Source organism: Coturnix japonica, chromosome 14, assembly GCF_001577835.2.
Source record: "Coturnix japonica isolate 7356 chromosome 14, Coturnix japonica 2.1, whole genome shotgun sequence".
Taxonomy (NCBI): Eukaryota; Metazoa; Chordata; class Aves; order Galliformes; family Phasianidae; genus Coturnix; species Coturnix japonica.
The window spans coordinates 12268658-12282812 of record NC_029529.1 but is presented as its reverse complement, the minus strand read 5'-3'; the positions used below and the strand labels follow the sequence as shown (position 1 = coordinate 12282812).

The window sequence follows — 14155 nt, the reverse complement described above, 5'->3', positions numbered from 1 at the left end:
TGTGCCCTGGTTACACGCAGCTGCTGATAGGACTCAAAATAAGCGTTGGTCGAACCATGGGATGCTCATGAAATCAGCTCATGAAAAAAGCTCCTTCTTCACTTCTACAAGGCAGTGTGGATGGATGAAACATGGTGCTCCTGCATTTTGGGCAGTGCCACCCCAGGGCGGCTGCATCCCCCCCAGCTCTGCCCAGGGTTGTTGTGGCTCGGGGCAATCGGCTCCGGGTGCTGCTGGGTCTCAGCGAGCAACACCAGCACACAGGGTGTGCTGCTTGGAGTTATTGCATTCCAAATATAGCAATCCCATTCATTCTCAGAGGACCTACAAGATATCAGCGATGTGTAGTCGTGGTATTAAGTAATATGCCTGCATTTTTAAATGACACCCACAGAAAAAGCAGTGAGTGCGAGGCGGGTTGAATAAGTCTGCTGGGTCTGGGAATCTGTGCTGTGATCCAGCAGGGCCCAACTCGTGCTTGGACGGCTCACATAGCAATATAGTACCTTCTTGCTCCATGCTATTGGCCAAACCCAGTGCTCACAGGTGTTGCTCAGCCCCCTTGCTTTGCTGTGAGCTGCAGTGCAGAGCTGTGCTGTGGTTCACATCCCCTGTGTTCATGTCATCAGGGGCTCCTCCACCTTGAGAGAAGCTCTGCTGTGCTACAGGTGCCCACTGCATTGAGCTGAATGGGCTGGCAGGTCTCTGGGCTGGGGGCTGGTGCACCCAGCAGGCAGCACCTCCCGGTTCTTGTGATGGACTGGGAAGGTCAAACAGAGCCAATCCTTTAAGCAAGCGATTTATTCTCTGCGACTTTTTGCAGCCTTGTAGGAGTTTTATGGCAGAGCCGAACACCTGAGCTGAGCGGCTGTGGAGCCGTGCTGGTTTCTGCACTCTGAGAGTCTGCACTGTCACACAGGTTCATTTCTGGAGGCTGCAGTGCTGGGCAAAGGGGCCCTGAGCCTGGGCAGGAATGCAGCAGGGGCTGCATGCAGCAAACAGGGCTAGATTCTCTGCTTTGTCTCCCGGTGCCAGCACTGGGGTGCTCACACCTGCTGTTCTGCATACCTGGCGTGGAGCAACGAAAGGAAAAGACAAAATACAAAATAGCTGACTTTCATTTTGTTATTTTTCATCTGAAAGGACTGGGCAGCATCTGCCAAGTTCGTGCTGCTTCCCAAAGCGGGTCGGGAAGGAGGAAGGTACAACCACAGCTGGGACTCGCTGTGTGTGCACAGTGGAGGTGCCTCCCAGGCTCTGTCTCAGCCCAGGCAGGTTCCTGGCTGCAGATCCCAGGTGCTCCTGGCCCTGCTGGAAGGGAGCGAATCCAGCAGCTTTTCATGAGATAGTTAATGGGTTTTGGATGGTTCCTCAGTGGCTGCTGAGGTTGGGCTGGACCTGAGAGCAGCGCTGCCAGGCAGGGAGGGCAGCAGGCAGTGTTCTCCTGGCAGGATTGTGCTCGGTTGCTTTGGGGTACATAAAAATATCTCTCCAGCTCTGGCAGTTTGTCTGTGCTCAGGCTGCGGTTGGGAAGAGGAGGAACTGGCATGTTTGGGGGCTGGAAAACTGCACCGAAGGCACAAACCCTGTGTGAGCAGCTGGAGGGTAAAGGTGGAAGTGGGTCTTAAACCTCTGTTTTACAACCCTGAGAGTCCCCAGGGACATCATGACTGGGTCCTGCCATGTCGCAGTGCTGTGCCTGTCGGTCAGTGCTGGCTGGTGGAGCTGGGTTTTAATAGAGAATGTGAGTGAGGTGCTGGGGAGCGCTTGAGTCTGAGAGAAGTTTGCACCTCACGCTGCCCAGAGGTGTTTGTGGCAGCTCTATGTGAGATGTGGCCGCTTCTGGCTCCAACACCCGCCTGGCTGAGCACATCAGGACAGTGTGTGTGTGTGTGTGTGTGTGCACCTGCATCACTGCCACAACCGGTCAGTGACACCTATGGAAGGAATGAACAGCAATACAAAAAGTGATGGACGTGTCCACTGCTGACGCGTGGAAGCGCTCCGTGCTGATGCTGAACCGAGCCAAGCTGGAAATAGCCCTAAATCCCGTGTCAGTGAGTCAGCCGCAGCCTGCTGGGCAGACTTGATCCCGCTCAAGTTCCCTGCTGCAGACTTCAGTGTCTTTAGGACTCGGCCCCCTCCCTTGTACCTGTGTGTGCTGTGGGTGCTGGCTGTGGTGCAGCTCGCAGGGTGCTGTGGGGCTGTGCTCTGCGGCCATTCTGTGCCTTTCCCACCTGGCTGTGGGTGAGCAGAGCCCTCCTGCCCCATCACTGTGCTCTATGGCTGTGGGGGTGGTTCTCTGCCCCCTCCTGTTCCCGTGTGTGTGTCCCCAGGGTGCTGGGAATTCTTGCTGCTTCGGAAAGGCTGGAAAAGCGCCCAGGTGCTCTTAGCATCATCCTTTAGGGTCAGGGGGAGTGTTCCATCCAAACCCTAGTGACGATGGGGCATGCGCTGGCTTTCTTCCCCCCTGCCCATCTCCTGGGCTCCTCTTGGAGCTAATTGTCAGGGCGGGGATGAGGTTGGGAGCTGGCTGTGTTCTGCGCGAGCTGAAGCTCATCTTTACTCGGATTAAGCAAAAACCCAGCAGTCATCCTTTAGTTTGGTGTGACAGCTGGATGGACTAGCAGGAAGGGGAAGTTACGCTGGCATTAAGGAGAATTACATATGTAGCATGACTGCAGCAAACTTCTCCGGCAGTGAGCCCTGGCCTGTGAGTCACGCTTGCTAGAAAGACTGCTCGGTGCCTCATTCACCCACTGTGTTGGCACTGAGTCACAGCTGGGTGGGTGGGCAGGTAGGAAACAGAGGCCCCGGCCGCACACACTGTGGGAAGCGGCTGAACGCGGCGGATGTGAATGCCAACAGCTTCTAATTAAAGCAGCGGTCGGCGAGGGGGAGGTTTGTGAATGGAGCTGGGTGCTGCTGGTGTCCCCGGATCACCTCTGGGCTGTGCTCACACGGCTGGGCTCACACAGGGCTGGGGGGCTCAGAGTTTGTTCAGTTCGCTTTGAGCTCTCACTGCTCCCATCCGTCAGCAGTAGGTGATAAATTACATTAATCTCCCTCTGCTGAGTCTTCTCTGCCTGTGTGGGTAATTGGTGAGTGATGTCCCTGTCCTTATCTTAACCCAGGAGCCCTTTGCCATTCTACTTCCTCCCCCTTTTCCTTCGAGGAGGGGTGGTGGGATTTAGCCCATGGGGAGCTGTTGGCAATGGCACCGATATTTCTATCTCTCAGTGTTCAATGGGAAGGAGCTTCGTCGTGCTTTCTTTGCATCTGTTTGGTGGGAACCTCACAACCCAGTGCTGGGGCACCCCGTGGGATGGGGGAAGTGCCACCCATGGATCCCTGCCCTCAGCCTGCACCCACCCCCCCCCATTACACAGCATTTCTCAGGGGTGTTACTGCAGCATGTTGGGAGCACGAATCCACCCCACTGGCTGGGTTTGTGCCTACCTGGCCGCAGTGGGAACCCTACTGGTGCTGCTGGTGCTCTGGGGTTCTGGTGCTTCCGAGTGAAACCCAGCCCAGCTCAAGAGGGGAGGAGTGTGTGAAACAACAACAACAAACTGTCCAAAACTGTGCTTAGGGATGTTCTTTTTTTTGGCCAAAATATGAAATGATGACTTTTTGCCGGGGCTTAACAGACTTAGGGCAGCTTTGCCAATGCTGACCTCAAGGGGTGGAACACTTGCTCATGCTGCAGAAATGATGGGATTTAAAGCAAACCAAGCTTTCTGCACTAGAGTGTTCAGAGTTCGTGCCTGATGCACTTCACACATGCCTGCAGTGTCCTGTATGAGGTGAGCTCAGCTCCATTTGCCTCCTTTGCCAAGGGCTCTGGCCCTGCCCCATAGCTTCATGGCCATGCCTGGGGATGAGACCACCAGATGCTGGGCTGGTGGCTGTGAAAGTCTGCCCTGTGTGTGTGTGGGTCGGGGCCAACCTGCCCTGCCACAAGCTTTGGTAGCTCATGGGGTCTCATCTCAGCTCTCTCTGCTTCTCAGCATAAGCTGCTGTGTGTCTGACTGAGAGCTTCATGGCTTAACACAAAGAGCTGTGTGCCATTTCCTGGTTTGCTTTCCCTGTGAGGCTTTCCCGTTCCCCTGCTGAGCATCCCAGCTGCCTTCAGCATCCTCACTGCTGCGTGGGCACTGGGGGGGAGGGTGGGAAAGCAGCTCTGTGTCCCACTGGGGTTTGCTGGGGACAGCCCTGGCTGCCTCCTGTCATTGCCTGGGCGATGGCCCCTGCTGTGTGATGCTTGTCAGCCCGGAGCGATGGCAGGAGAGGAGCTCTGCAAACCAGCTGGTGGAAATCATATTTACCAGCTCACAGCTGAGCTTTGGGGGAGGTATTTTTATTGCTTCACATGTTGGTTGTGGTTTTATTTGTTGGCTGTTTTGTTTTTTTTCCCCCTGAACTTGTGAGCTGAATGCTGTTTTTATTTTGTTTTGCTTTGCTTTGATTCCGTTTTGCAGCCAGCTCAAGGCTGCTGTGCTTTCAGCTCTCGCCCTCAGCCCCTGGTAGCACCCAGCGGCACAAAGGCATTTTGGTGGAGGCTCATCTTGGACTGGGAAGGGATGTTCAGCACCCGCAGCTCAGCCCCAGCTCTACTGCTAGTGGTCTGGGGCTCCGAGTGAGCTGCGGTGATTTCAGAACACCCCCACATCCCACAAGGGCTGAGCTATCCCTGCGTCACTGGGGGTCCACCTGGGTGCTGCATGGGCACCAGCTTTTCCTTGCCTCGGTGGCTGCTTTGGCTGGCTGGTTTGCTTTCACTAAATGCCTGAGGAAGCAGCTCCTGTGCCCTGGGTGCTGCAGAATGGGCGATCTGGAGCGATCTGTGCTGTGCCACCAGCTTGGTGCCACCCGCCTGCGCCCTGCGGCGATCCCAGAGCTGGAGGCAGGGACCTGGCAGCGATGGGGCTGGCAAGACTTGAGTATGTGCTCTCCTTTCCACCAAGCACAGAACAGCTGCTGTTTATGGGCTGTAGCTGCGTTGATGATGGCTTTTCTAATTGAGCTGTACACTCCCATCAAGGCTCTTTACTAATGGCATGCGGCATCCTTGGTAACGCATGGCGCTGCGGCCAGCCCACAAAGCACACGGTGCTGCATGACGTCCCAGCAGCAGGGACACTGCGCGGTGCATCCCCAGCACTGCCTTTACTTGGGGATTCAAGTCAGATTCCAGATGGAAGCAGGTTTGGGATTCAAATATAAATCATTATCTGCAGGTCCAAAGGGCTCCTCCAAGAGTTCACCCCTTTGACCCTCGTGCAGTCCATGTGAGCAGTGCAGTAGGTACAGAGCAGCGTTAATGTCCCACATGCTGATGGTGCTCTGCAGCAAACAGAGCTGTGTGCAGGCACACGTGGAGGAGCACTGAGATTTACGTGCAAGAGAGAAGGAAATGGTCTGACAGTGCAGCATGGTGGCGGTGGGGTGAGGTGTGGGGCTGCAGGGCAGGGTGGGCAGAGCTTTCATTCTCTTGTTCACAGTTTGTATAATTTCAGTCCTGGTGCCTCTGCTTTGTTTATTTCTGATTATCTGTGCATTTTGAGGTGGGCTGGATTGGAGGTGCTGAGTGCTTGATGTGCCATTGGTGCTGATTGTGGCTTGCAGCTCAAGATGCAAATCCCAATTAAAATGCAAAGGGAGAAGGCTTTGCCCAAACAGCTGCAGCCTTGCAAACCAGGGTTGCACTTCAGTGTTGGGAAGAGCCGGGTGCTGCCTGTCCAGGGGCAGCATGTGGCAAAGCGTCTTGCAGAGGAGATCGTGGCTCAAGGCAGCCATCCCAGGGCCTGCAGTGAGCCCCGTGTTCTCTCCCCTGCAGGTCCCTGGACAGAAAGTTGCAGAGGCCGCTCCTGGGGAAGTCCCGGACGCTGCCCAGCATCCCACAGTCCCCGGTGCTGAGCAGGATTCCCCTCCTGGACTCCGCAGTGTTCCAGGAGGCGATGCCGGAGCAGAAGTCCTACCAGAAGCACTCAGCCCCTGATGGACAGAAGGGCTGCACCATCCCGTCTGCCGGTGAGTGTATGAGGTCTGCAAACCCTTGTCGAGCTGCAGCCTGGTTCTCCAGGGCCACTGGCTACCTGGCAAATCCAGCACTGGCCCCTGTGGGGTTGTCCTGCCCCCCCCCCCCCCAGATCAGCCATTCTCGATGATTTTTTGCCTGCCCATTTCTGAGCTTTTCCTTGAGGCCACCAACCTGCCTCCGTGTGGAGCAGGGCACAGTGGCACTGTTTTGCTTCCCCACGCTCCCACCCTGGGGCTGCGCTGTGATGGATGCTCCCCACCCGAGGGCAGGGGGTTGGCCTTCTTGGCTGCTGAATCTTTTGTTGTGTTCTGCTCTTGCACTGATCCTGATGAAATACTCATACGGTTGGTCCAGCTGCTCTGAGCAAGTTTATTGGCAAAACCACTGATGGGCAAAGTGCTTCACGCTTCTGCTGCCAGCAGAGTCACGCTGGGGCCATAGGAGTGATGGGGAAGGTGATTAGCACTGAAACAGAGATTAAGCTTGTGAGCCAGGGCTGGCAATCCAGTGCAAAATAACACCCCTACCAAGCAGCTGCCTCTGCCCAACACCCTTTGACTTTTTTTAGATTTTTATTATTATTTTGTTAATCTAAAGCCCTCGCTGTCAGATTACTGCAATCACTGGCCCTCACTGTCAGCAGCTGGCCAAGCCCTGGATTGTTTTTAATGCTCTGCAGGCTGTGCTTCATTTCCTGGTCCTCCTAATTCTGACACAGCAGGTCTGGGTGTGGGATGGAGGGCTGCGGATGTTTGCTGTGCCCATGGGGACACGAGGGATGGGATGGGATGGGATGGGATGGGATGGGATGGGATGGGATGGGATGGGATGGGATGGGGTGGGATGGCAGCAGCTGCGTGGGGTCAGGGCTGCTCCCTCAGGAGCTCTGGGGCCACCGAGGCGGGGTGGGCAAGGACAGACCTGGCTGCACAGTGGAGATGTGAGTCCTGGCACAGAGCAAAGCCCCCAGCACTCTCTGGGCAACCCATACCAGTGCACCAAGGCTCTTTCAGAGAAGAAATGCTTCCTAATATCCAACCTGAACCTGCCCTGTCACAACTTCAGGTTATTCCCTCTTGTCCTTGTTCTAGAGGAGGCAAAGTCCTGCCCTCCTCTGTGTTGCCTCCTGACACCCACTGTAGCCTTATATCCCAGCAGGGAGACACTCCAGGGCAGCTCTATGTGCTCCCAGCCGTCCTGCTATGGGGTGTCATGGCATGGGGGGTGGATGGGGCCACTGGGATGGATGCACGGTGCCCTTACACTGGGAGCTGCCCCAGCCCTGCAGCCCGGTCAGTGTGGGGCTGCTGTGTGGCAGCAGCCGGGGCTGGTGCCGATTGACGTGTTTGTGCCTGGAGTCATCACAGCTTTCAAACAGCCGCTCCTGTGTTGTACGAGCTGACATTTGGAGAGGAGCAGCACAGCTGATTAAATTCAAAGCAGGGCTAAAAAAATAATAAAAATAGCTGCTAGGTATTGCACTGCTCCGGGTCGCCTCTGTTGGCAGCTGGAGCCTCTTCCTTTCTCTTCTTCACTCGCCTTCACTCTGGCTGTGTTTCTCCTTAAGACCTTTATCTGCTTTCAGCTCTGAAGGACTTTGCTCCCCAGCCCTGGTTGTGGTATTGTGCCCCCCAGTGCCAGGCTGCTCAGAAGGACAAGAGTGGTGCAGCCGCAGGAGCAGGCAGCAGTGCCAGCCCTCACCGCTGCCTTTGTGCTGCAGGACCGGCAGCTGGCCCGGGCTTTGCAGGGTTGAGCGCGGGGTTGCTTTGTTCATTTGTTCTCGCTTTTGAGAAGCAGTTTGGGCTGTGGGGGGTGGGAGAGGAAAGCTCGCTGTCTGCCAGGCAACGAGAAGCACAACATCCATTCCTGGGCTGCTCGGGAAGCAGCGATGCTATGGAGATGCCACCGGTGTGCTTTGCCCATTTTCCCTTCTGGTGCAGTGAGGGATGCTCAGCACTGTCCCAGTCCTGCATGCCACAGTGCTCTGTGCTTTGGGGACGGTGGCTCCAGCCCCTGAAGGGGAGCAGATGGGTGAAAAAAGCTGGGAGGAGTTTGCCTCATTGGGCCCTCATGGGCTGGGAGCTGCTGAATGAGGTGGGAACACAATGGGGCTTGTGGCAGGGTCAGGAACCCCCATGGGGCAGCACCCCAGCCCTTGTGCTGCGTGGTGGGATGGATGGAGGCGGTCTGGGTGGGCATCTCCACCCGCATCCTCTGAGGGGCACAAAACCAAGTGGTGAGCACAGCTCTGACGGGGCGGCTGTCCCTCTGTCCCTCTGTCCCTCTGTCCCTCTGTCCCTCTGTCCCCAGGGGACGCCTGGCGGCTGGAGGACGACGGCCTGGACCCCCCCGGGGATGCCCCGCTGCAGCCGCAGCTCCGCACGGCGATGGAGGACGCCCCGTTCAGCCACTTCCGCATGCGCTCCTTCTACATGCGGAAGAGTCTCTCTGTTGACAACCACTTGGGCTCGCTGGGCTACACCGGGCACCACGCCGAGACCAAGGCTGAGCGCGTGCGGACCCGACTGCGGCGGCAGTTTGTGAGTACATGGGGTGACACGACCCAGCCACGTGGCTTTGCAAAACATGGCAGAGGGCAGGATGTATGAACAGCATAGCAAAACAGACTCCTCTCTCGCCAGCCTGATGCTGCTCAGTTTGCCCACACCACGCCAACATCCCATCTGCTGTGCTGGGTGGGCTCTGTGGCTCCCGGTCACAGCCTTGCTGTAAGGTTGGGTGGCTGCTGCTCAGCAGGCGGTGCACAGTGTGGGTATCCCATCACCATTCCTCTGGGCAGAATGAAATGGGGCTCAATGCTCTGTGTGTGCCATGTGCTCCCCTCAATGTTTAATGAGCTCTGCGTCTTCCCTTTCCCAGAGACACCTGATATGGGGCTTTGTGTGGCCTTCCTCCCGCCTTGTTACTGGCTTGGGGTTGTAATGAGGGCTCGGGTGTCCCCGCACTGAAAGGCACCCGGCATTGGTTGGAAGTGGATGAGGGCTTTGCTACAATGGGAGCAGAGCAGGCGCCGTGCACCTGTGCAACCTGAAGTGCTGTCAGGCCATCAGTGGAGGCCAGCGGGACTCACCTGCTGCGGGGCATGAGGAGGTGCAATGTATCACCATAAACCCGCTGCTGCTGGGTCTGTTTGCCTCCCCCAGCCCTGAGGAAGGGCTGATCCACCCGTTGACACAGGCTGGGTCTGGGAGCTGCTCCCCACCATGTGTGGGGTGCTGCATAGGGCTCTTCCAGCCCCTTGCACCCCATGGACCACTGAAAGTAGCGGCTTGTGCTCCCTGGTGCTGATCCTGCCCATGGCAAGGATTTTGCAGGAGCTGGTTGGGATCCAGCACTGAGAGGGGACCTGGAGCTGCTGCCCTGTGCTGGGGAAGGCAGCGAGTATTGGAAACGAGGAGCAGCAGCAGGATGTGGCATCTGAGGGACTGCAGGGTGCAGCTTGGGCGGTCCTGCTGTGGGGTAAGGAGCGGGCACTGTGCTCTCTTCCAGCTCTCTGTGCTCTGTGTGTGGTTCTCTTTAGCCTCTGTATCCATGAGGGCTTTTTCCTGTGGCCCTTCAGCTCTCCGTGGTGCACCCACAGGGCTGATAGGAGCACAGCAGGGATGGTGTATGACTTTTATTTCCTTGCTGTCCTTGTGCCTGAAAGGTGTTGATGCCGTATCCGGGTGCAGGTGGAGCAGGGCTGCCATTCTGGGGGTTCTGCTCAATGGAGGCTTCATGTTTGCAGCACGCATCCATGCATCTCCATGAGAGGACTTCCTGCAGCTGGTGTGGGAGCACTGGGGGCCTGCACCCTGCACCCATGGGGCTATGGGAGCTCGTCCCTTTGGTGCCTGTGCTGGGGGGACCCCCTGGGTGCTGCCCGTGGCCCTGCGCTGTCTGCAGAGCTGGTGATGGATGGATCTTTGCAAGCTGCAGCCAGCGGCGTGTCTGCCATCCCACTGCTGGCATGTGATGGATCTGCATGGAGGGATTACTGGAATTTGCATAATTTGAATTTTAAATGAATTCCGATTTTTGTGATTGTCAGAATGAATTTTCTTTCTGACGAGCCTTCCCCTCGCTCTGCTCTCAGGCTGCTGACGTTGGCACAGTCCCCATCTTTGAGAGCTGGGAGCGTTTGGTCGCTGCTGTGCTGCTGTCACAGCTGCACGCGTCCCTCGGCATGGGGCACGTGTCAGGCTGGGGATGCGCAGGGACCCACACTGTGTGGGGCACAACGTGGGGCTGTGGTTTCTGTGTGGTGAGAGCCATCCCTTCCCCATCCCTGCATTACCCCCACCTCCTGATCTCATCCTGAAGCTGCTGGGCCCGTGGGATGCCCACGGTCAGCCCTGCCCTGATTCCATCTGCTGCCCAGAGCTGTGGGTGCTCCGTCCCTGGAGGTGTCTGTGGCTGTGGATGGGCTGGGGGGGGGGCAGCCAGCCCACAGCGCAGTGTTGGAACTGGGAGATCTTTGGTGTCCTTTGCAATGCCACCATTCTGTGAGTGTTTGCAACATGCGCCTCAAGAGCAGAAGGAAAAAGAGGTTGGAGCCATTCAGCAGACGGGTCACCATTCACAAAAGGGCTGAAGAAGGCAGTGAAGGTGCTGCGTGTGCTCAGCTCTGCAGAGCTCGGTGGCACTGTGTGTCTCAAGGAGACACACATGGAGGTGGATGAGAGCAGCGCTGCATCATCCCATTGTGCGATCCGCCCTCGGCTCACTGCTCACTTGCTGACTGTTGTTTCAGTGAGTGTTCTGATAAAAATTACAAACACAATCAATGATGATGTAACACTGTGCCGGGCAGAGGCTCAATCAGAGAACAGTCCTGGGCAGTGGGCACTGAGGGGGGGAGGCCGGGCGTGAATCACTGGGTGCTGCAGGTCGGTGGGGAGCGACGCGGCACAGCCAGCAAACAGGAGCGGGGCCAGGCAGGGCTGCTGCATGCTCAGAGTGACATGGGCTGAACTGCAGCAGGAGCCTGTGGTGCCCCAATGCTGCAGGACAATGTGGGGAAGCCCTGGGAATCCCAGTCAGGGGGAAGTGCCCCCAAATCCAAGCAAGGGTCGCATGGTGCTCTGAAAGGATGGCACTGCAGGTGGGGAGTTGGTAGGAGCTTGTGTCAATGCTCAGGGCTCCTACAAGGGCAAGTGTGGGTTGGATCTGCTCCTAACTTGCAGAACGCTGGGAAATGGCCTCTAGATCCCTAATGTCCCAGCCCCAGGAACAAAGCACTCCATCTGCCATGAATCCACACGGTTTGCTCCCTCTGCTGGCTTGGTGCTGTGCAAGAGCAGCAGGGCTGCGGGGTGCTGAGGGTGCCAGGATGCAGCAAGGACACCTGGCCCTGCACTGTCAGGGCTGGAGCGGGGGCAGGATCTGGTCCTGGTGAGGAGGTCCTGCTGTGCCACCACTGCCTGTCCCCTCCCAGTGACTGTGATGGTGGCTGTGCACCTTCCACCTGGGTCCCTCTGGTGTTCACATCCTGGCAGCCAGGGCTGCTCCTGGTGGTCCCAAAGGGCACAGCTGGGTATCTTTTGCCACCCTGATTTTCTCTCATTTCTTGGTTTGACAGTGGGATTGGCTCTGTGATTGCACATCCTTGCATCCCAGCCTGCTCACTGCTCAGGCCAGGTGTAGAAGGTCACATTTGCTGCCGGTCACGAAGCCTCTTGTTCCTCACGTTTCCCTTGGTAGACGTGCTGCCTTATTCTTCCTTTCAAACTCTTGCAGTTTCTCCCCCAGACTCTGGACAGCACACCTGGCTTCATGCAGCGCTGTCTTCATGCAGCTCAGAGTTCACAGTCTATAGAGGTGGGGCTCTGAGCAGTGCCCTGCATCCTTGATGCAATGGGGCAGCTCTGCAAAGCACCTTCCCTGCAAGCAGCTCCTGCAGTGGGATGTTTGAGACCCTTTTGCACGTCGTGGTGGTTTCAAGGTTCAAGCCTCAAAGATGTGCCAGGCGGACGGGCAGCAGAGCTGGCAGCAGAGCTGGCAGCCACTCAGGTCGGTGTCCGTTCACAGGTGGCACTTTGCCCTGGATGAGCTGGGTGTGCAGCAGTGTGCTACCATCCCATGCTGGGCTGCAGGCAGGCGTGCAGTAGCAGCGCTGTGCTGCAAGAGGTCTCTGCAGCACTGCACTTCAGGGTGCTGCCACACGCCTATCCACGGCTCTCAAACTGCCCGGACTGTTCCTTCCCCAGCTCTGAAGAAAGGGAGGGGGTTTGTTTTCCCCATCCCTTCCCTTGCTGGAGAGGTCTGAGTTCTCCCCACCTTCACATCCTCATGTTCTTGTGTCCAAGTGCATTGAGGGAGGGTAGGAGGGCAGCGGTCATGTCTGAACAGCACTGAGAGCTGTTGGGCTCTGTGGGGCTGTTTGCTCTTCCCTGCAGCTGTACCTGGAGCAGAGCTCTGCCATCCACTGCTGCCTTCCAGGTGTGTCCATCTGCTGCTGCCCTTGGTCAGCTCTGATCGGGGCTCTGCACCTCACCTCATGCTGTCTGCATGCTGGGCTTCACTGAACCCCAGCAAGTGGTTTTGGGGATGTCGTAGACAGAACCTCTAGCTGGATAGAGGGTTTCATTGCAAAATCACCAACGTGCCTCTCTGTGCCATCTCTGTTTGCAGCGTCTGTGGGAGCTGAGCAGCAGCAGAGCTGATTTCAGCCCCAGCTTTTGGCTGCCCTGCAGCATGATGGCAGCACAGCCATCACTTTGCTGCCATTTGTTTTGCTGGCACCTGCAGGGAGATGGTGGCTCTGGTTTGCATTGCTGTGCAGCACTGTGTGCCTGTACCCTGGTAATGGGCACGTATTGGGCAATGCAAGGTCTCCCTGCGTGCATCCTGGGCTGGGGTCGTCTCCTCAGGCAGAGGTTCTGCTGAGGACCCCTCCCCAGCCTGCTGGAGGGGGCAGCTCTGCCTGCATGGGGTGCATGGTGAGCTCTCTGCAGACCCTGCTCTTGCTGGGGGCTGCTGGTGCTTCCTGAGCCCCCTGGGAGCACAGGGCAGCAGAGTTCTGGGGGTCACAGAGCATCCCAAGGTGGAAGGGACACGTAATGCTCAGTGAGTCCTGCAGCTCCAAGGGGGCACCGGAGACTGGAGATTAGCAGAACGATTCCGGTGGGCGCAGGGTGATGTCTGGGGTCGGGTGTCACCTCGCTCTGACGCAGCGGCAGCCCGGCCCTGTTGGGAAGGGTGGAAAAAGAAAGGATCCTGAAACCTTAGAGCTGTTTTGCTATTTACTTTGGTTCTGTTTTTCCTCCAAGAATAGAAACAAAGACGGTGGATTTGCATCACCAGGAGCAACTTGAGGAGGAAGGAGGAAGCGGTGGGGCCTCATTAGTGGCAGGAATGTGCTGGCGAGGAGGGCTGGGTGACAGGGGAGGCGGTTTGACCCGGGGCTGCCATTAGCATTTCGGTCATCTCAATGCTCCGCTCTCACGTTTTAATTTTAATGACCAGTCTGCAGCTTTGGAAAGAAGAGCCTGTTTCTATGAGGGGATGTTTGCAGAGGCAGGAAGAGCTCAGGCTTCTGCAGATGGCGACAATGTTCAGCTGGTAGATCTTCACACTTCTTGGCACTGGGTGTGCTGAGACATGGTGAGGGTTTTCCAAGCTCTTGGGCACTTAGAGATGGCAATGTGAAACCAGCAGCCCAGCAGCAAGATGCCTCCTTCTGTTGCCACAGTCTGTGCAGAGGGCGTTTAGATCAGCAGCAAAGGCAAATGATGTTGGACTGTGGTCACAAGAGGCTTTATCTGCGGGTTCAGTTGGCACAGGCTCCATCTTTGTGTACTCTTGGTTTTGTTTGGTGGTTCCCATCACAGGAGCTGGGTGCTGTTGGGATGCAGATGTGGCTCCTTTCTCCAGGAGCATCACACACTCATCACAACCCCTCCCCCCAAAAAAGTGATTGTTCCTCGAAAGCAGAGCAGTGCTACTGGAATGTTAATTGGGGCCCTGAATACCCGCGGTCCCCTTCGCCTCTTAATGAGCAAATTGAATTTATTTGGGCACTGACAGCCCCTCTCCCCCTCCCCCTGGGCAGGACTGAAGCCTCCATTGTGTGCTCTGCATCGGGATTTGCTGCCATTTGTTTCAGGGACC

At 56.9% G+C, this 14155-nt stretch overlaps 1 protein-coding gene across 5 annotated transcripts in view; it reads left to right on the top strand.

Annotated features, from left to right (window-relative positions):
• The window catches only part of LOC107320959 (ankyrin repeat and fibronectin type-III domain-containing protein 1-like), a 104788-nt gene that overhangs the window by 21135 nt on the left and 69498 nt on the right, over nucleotides 1-14155 (top strand). For 4 of the 5 annotated variants that reach the window (XM_032447638.1, XM_015877371.2, XM_015877370.2 and 1 more), the window contains exons 2-3: nucleotides 5840-6033; nucleotides 8354-8583. In XM_032447638.1, coding sequence (XP_032303529.1) covers nucleotides 5961-6033; nucleotides 8354-8583 — 303 coding nt within the window. In that variant the 5' untranslated portion in view covers nucleotides 5840-5960. Of the gene's footprint in view, nucleotides 1-2803; nucleotides 2902-5839; nucleotides 6034-8353; nucleotides 8584-14155 lie in introns of those variants that run through there. The other variant, XM_015877375.2, reaches the window with a different exon arrangement.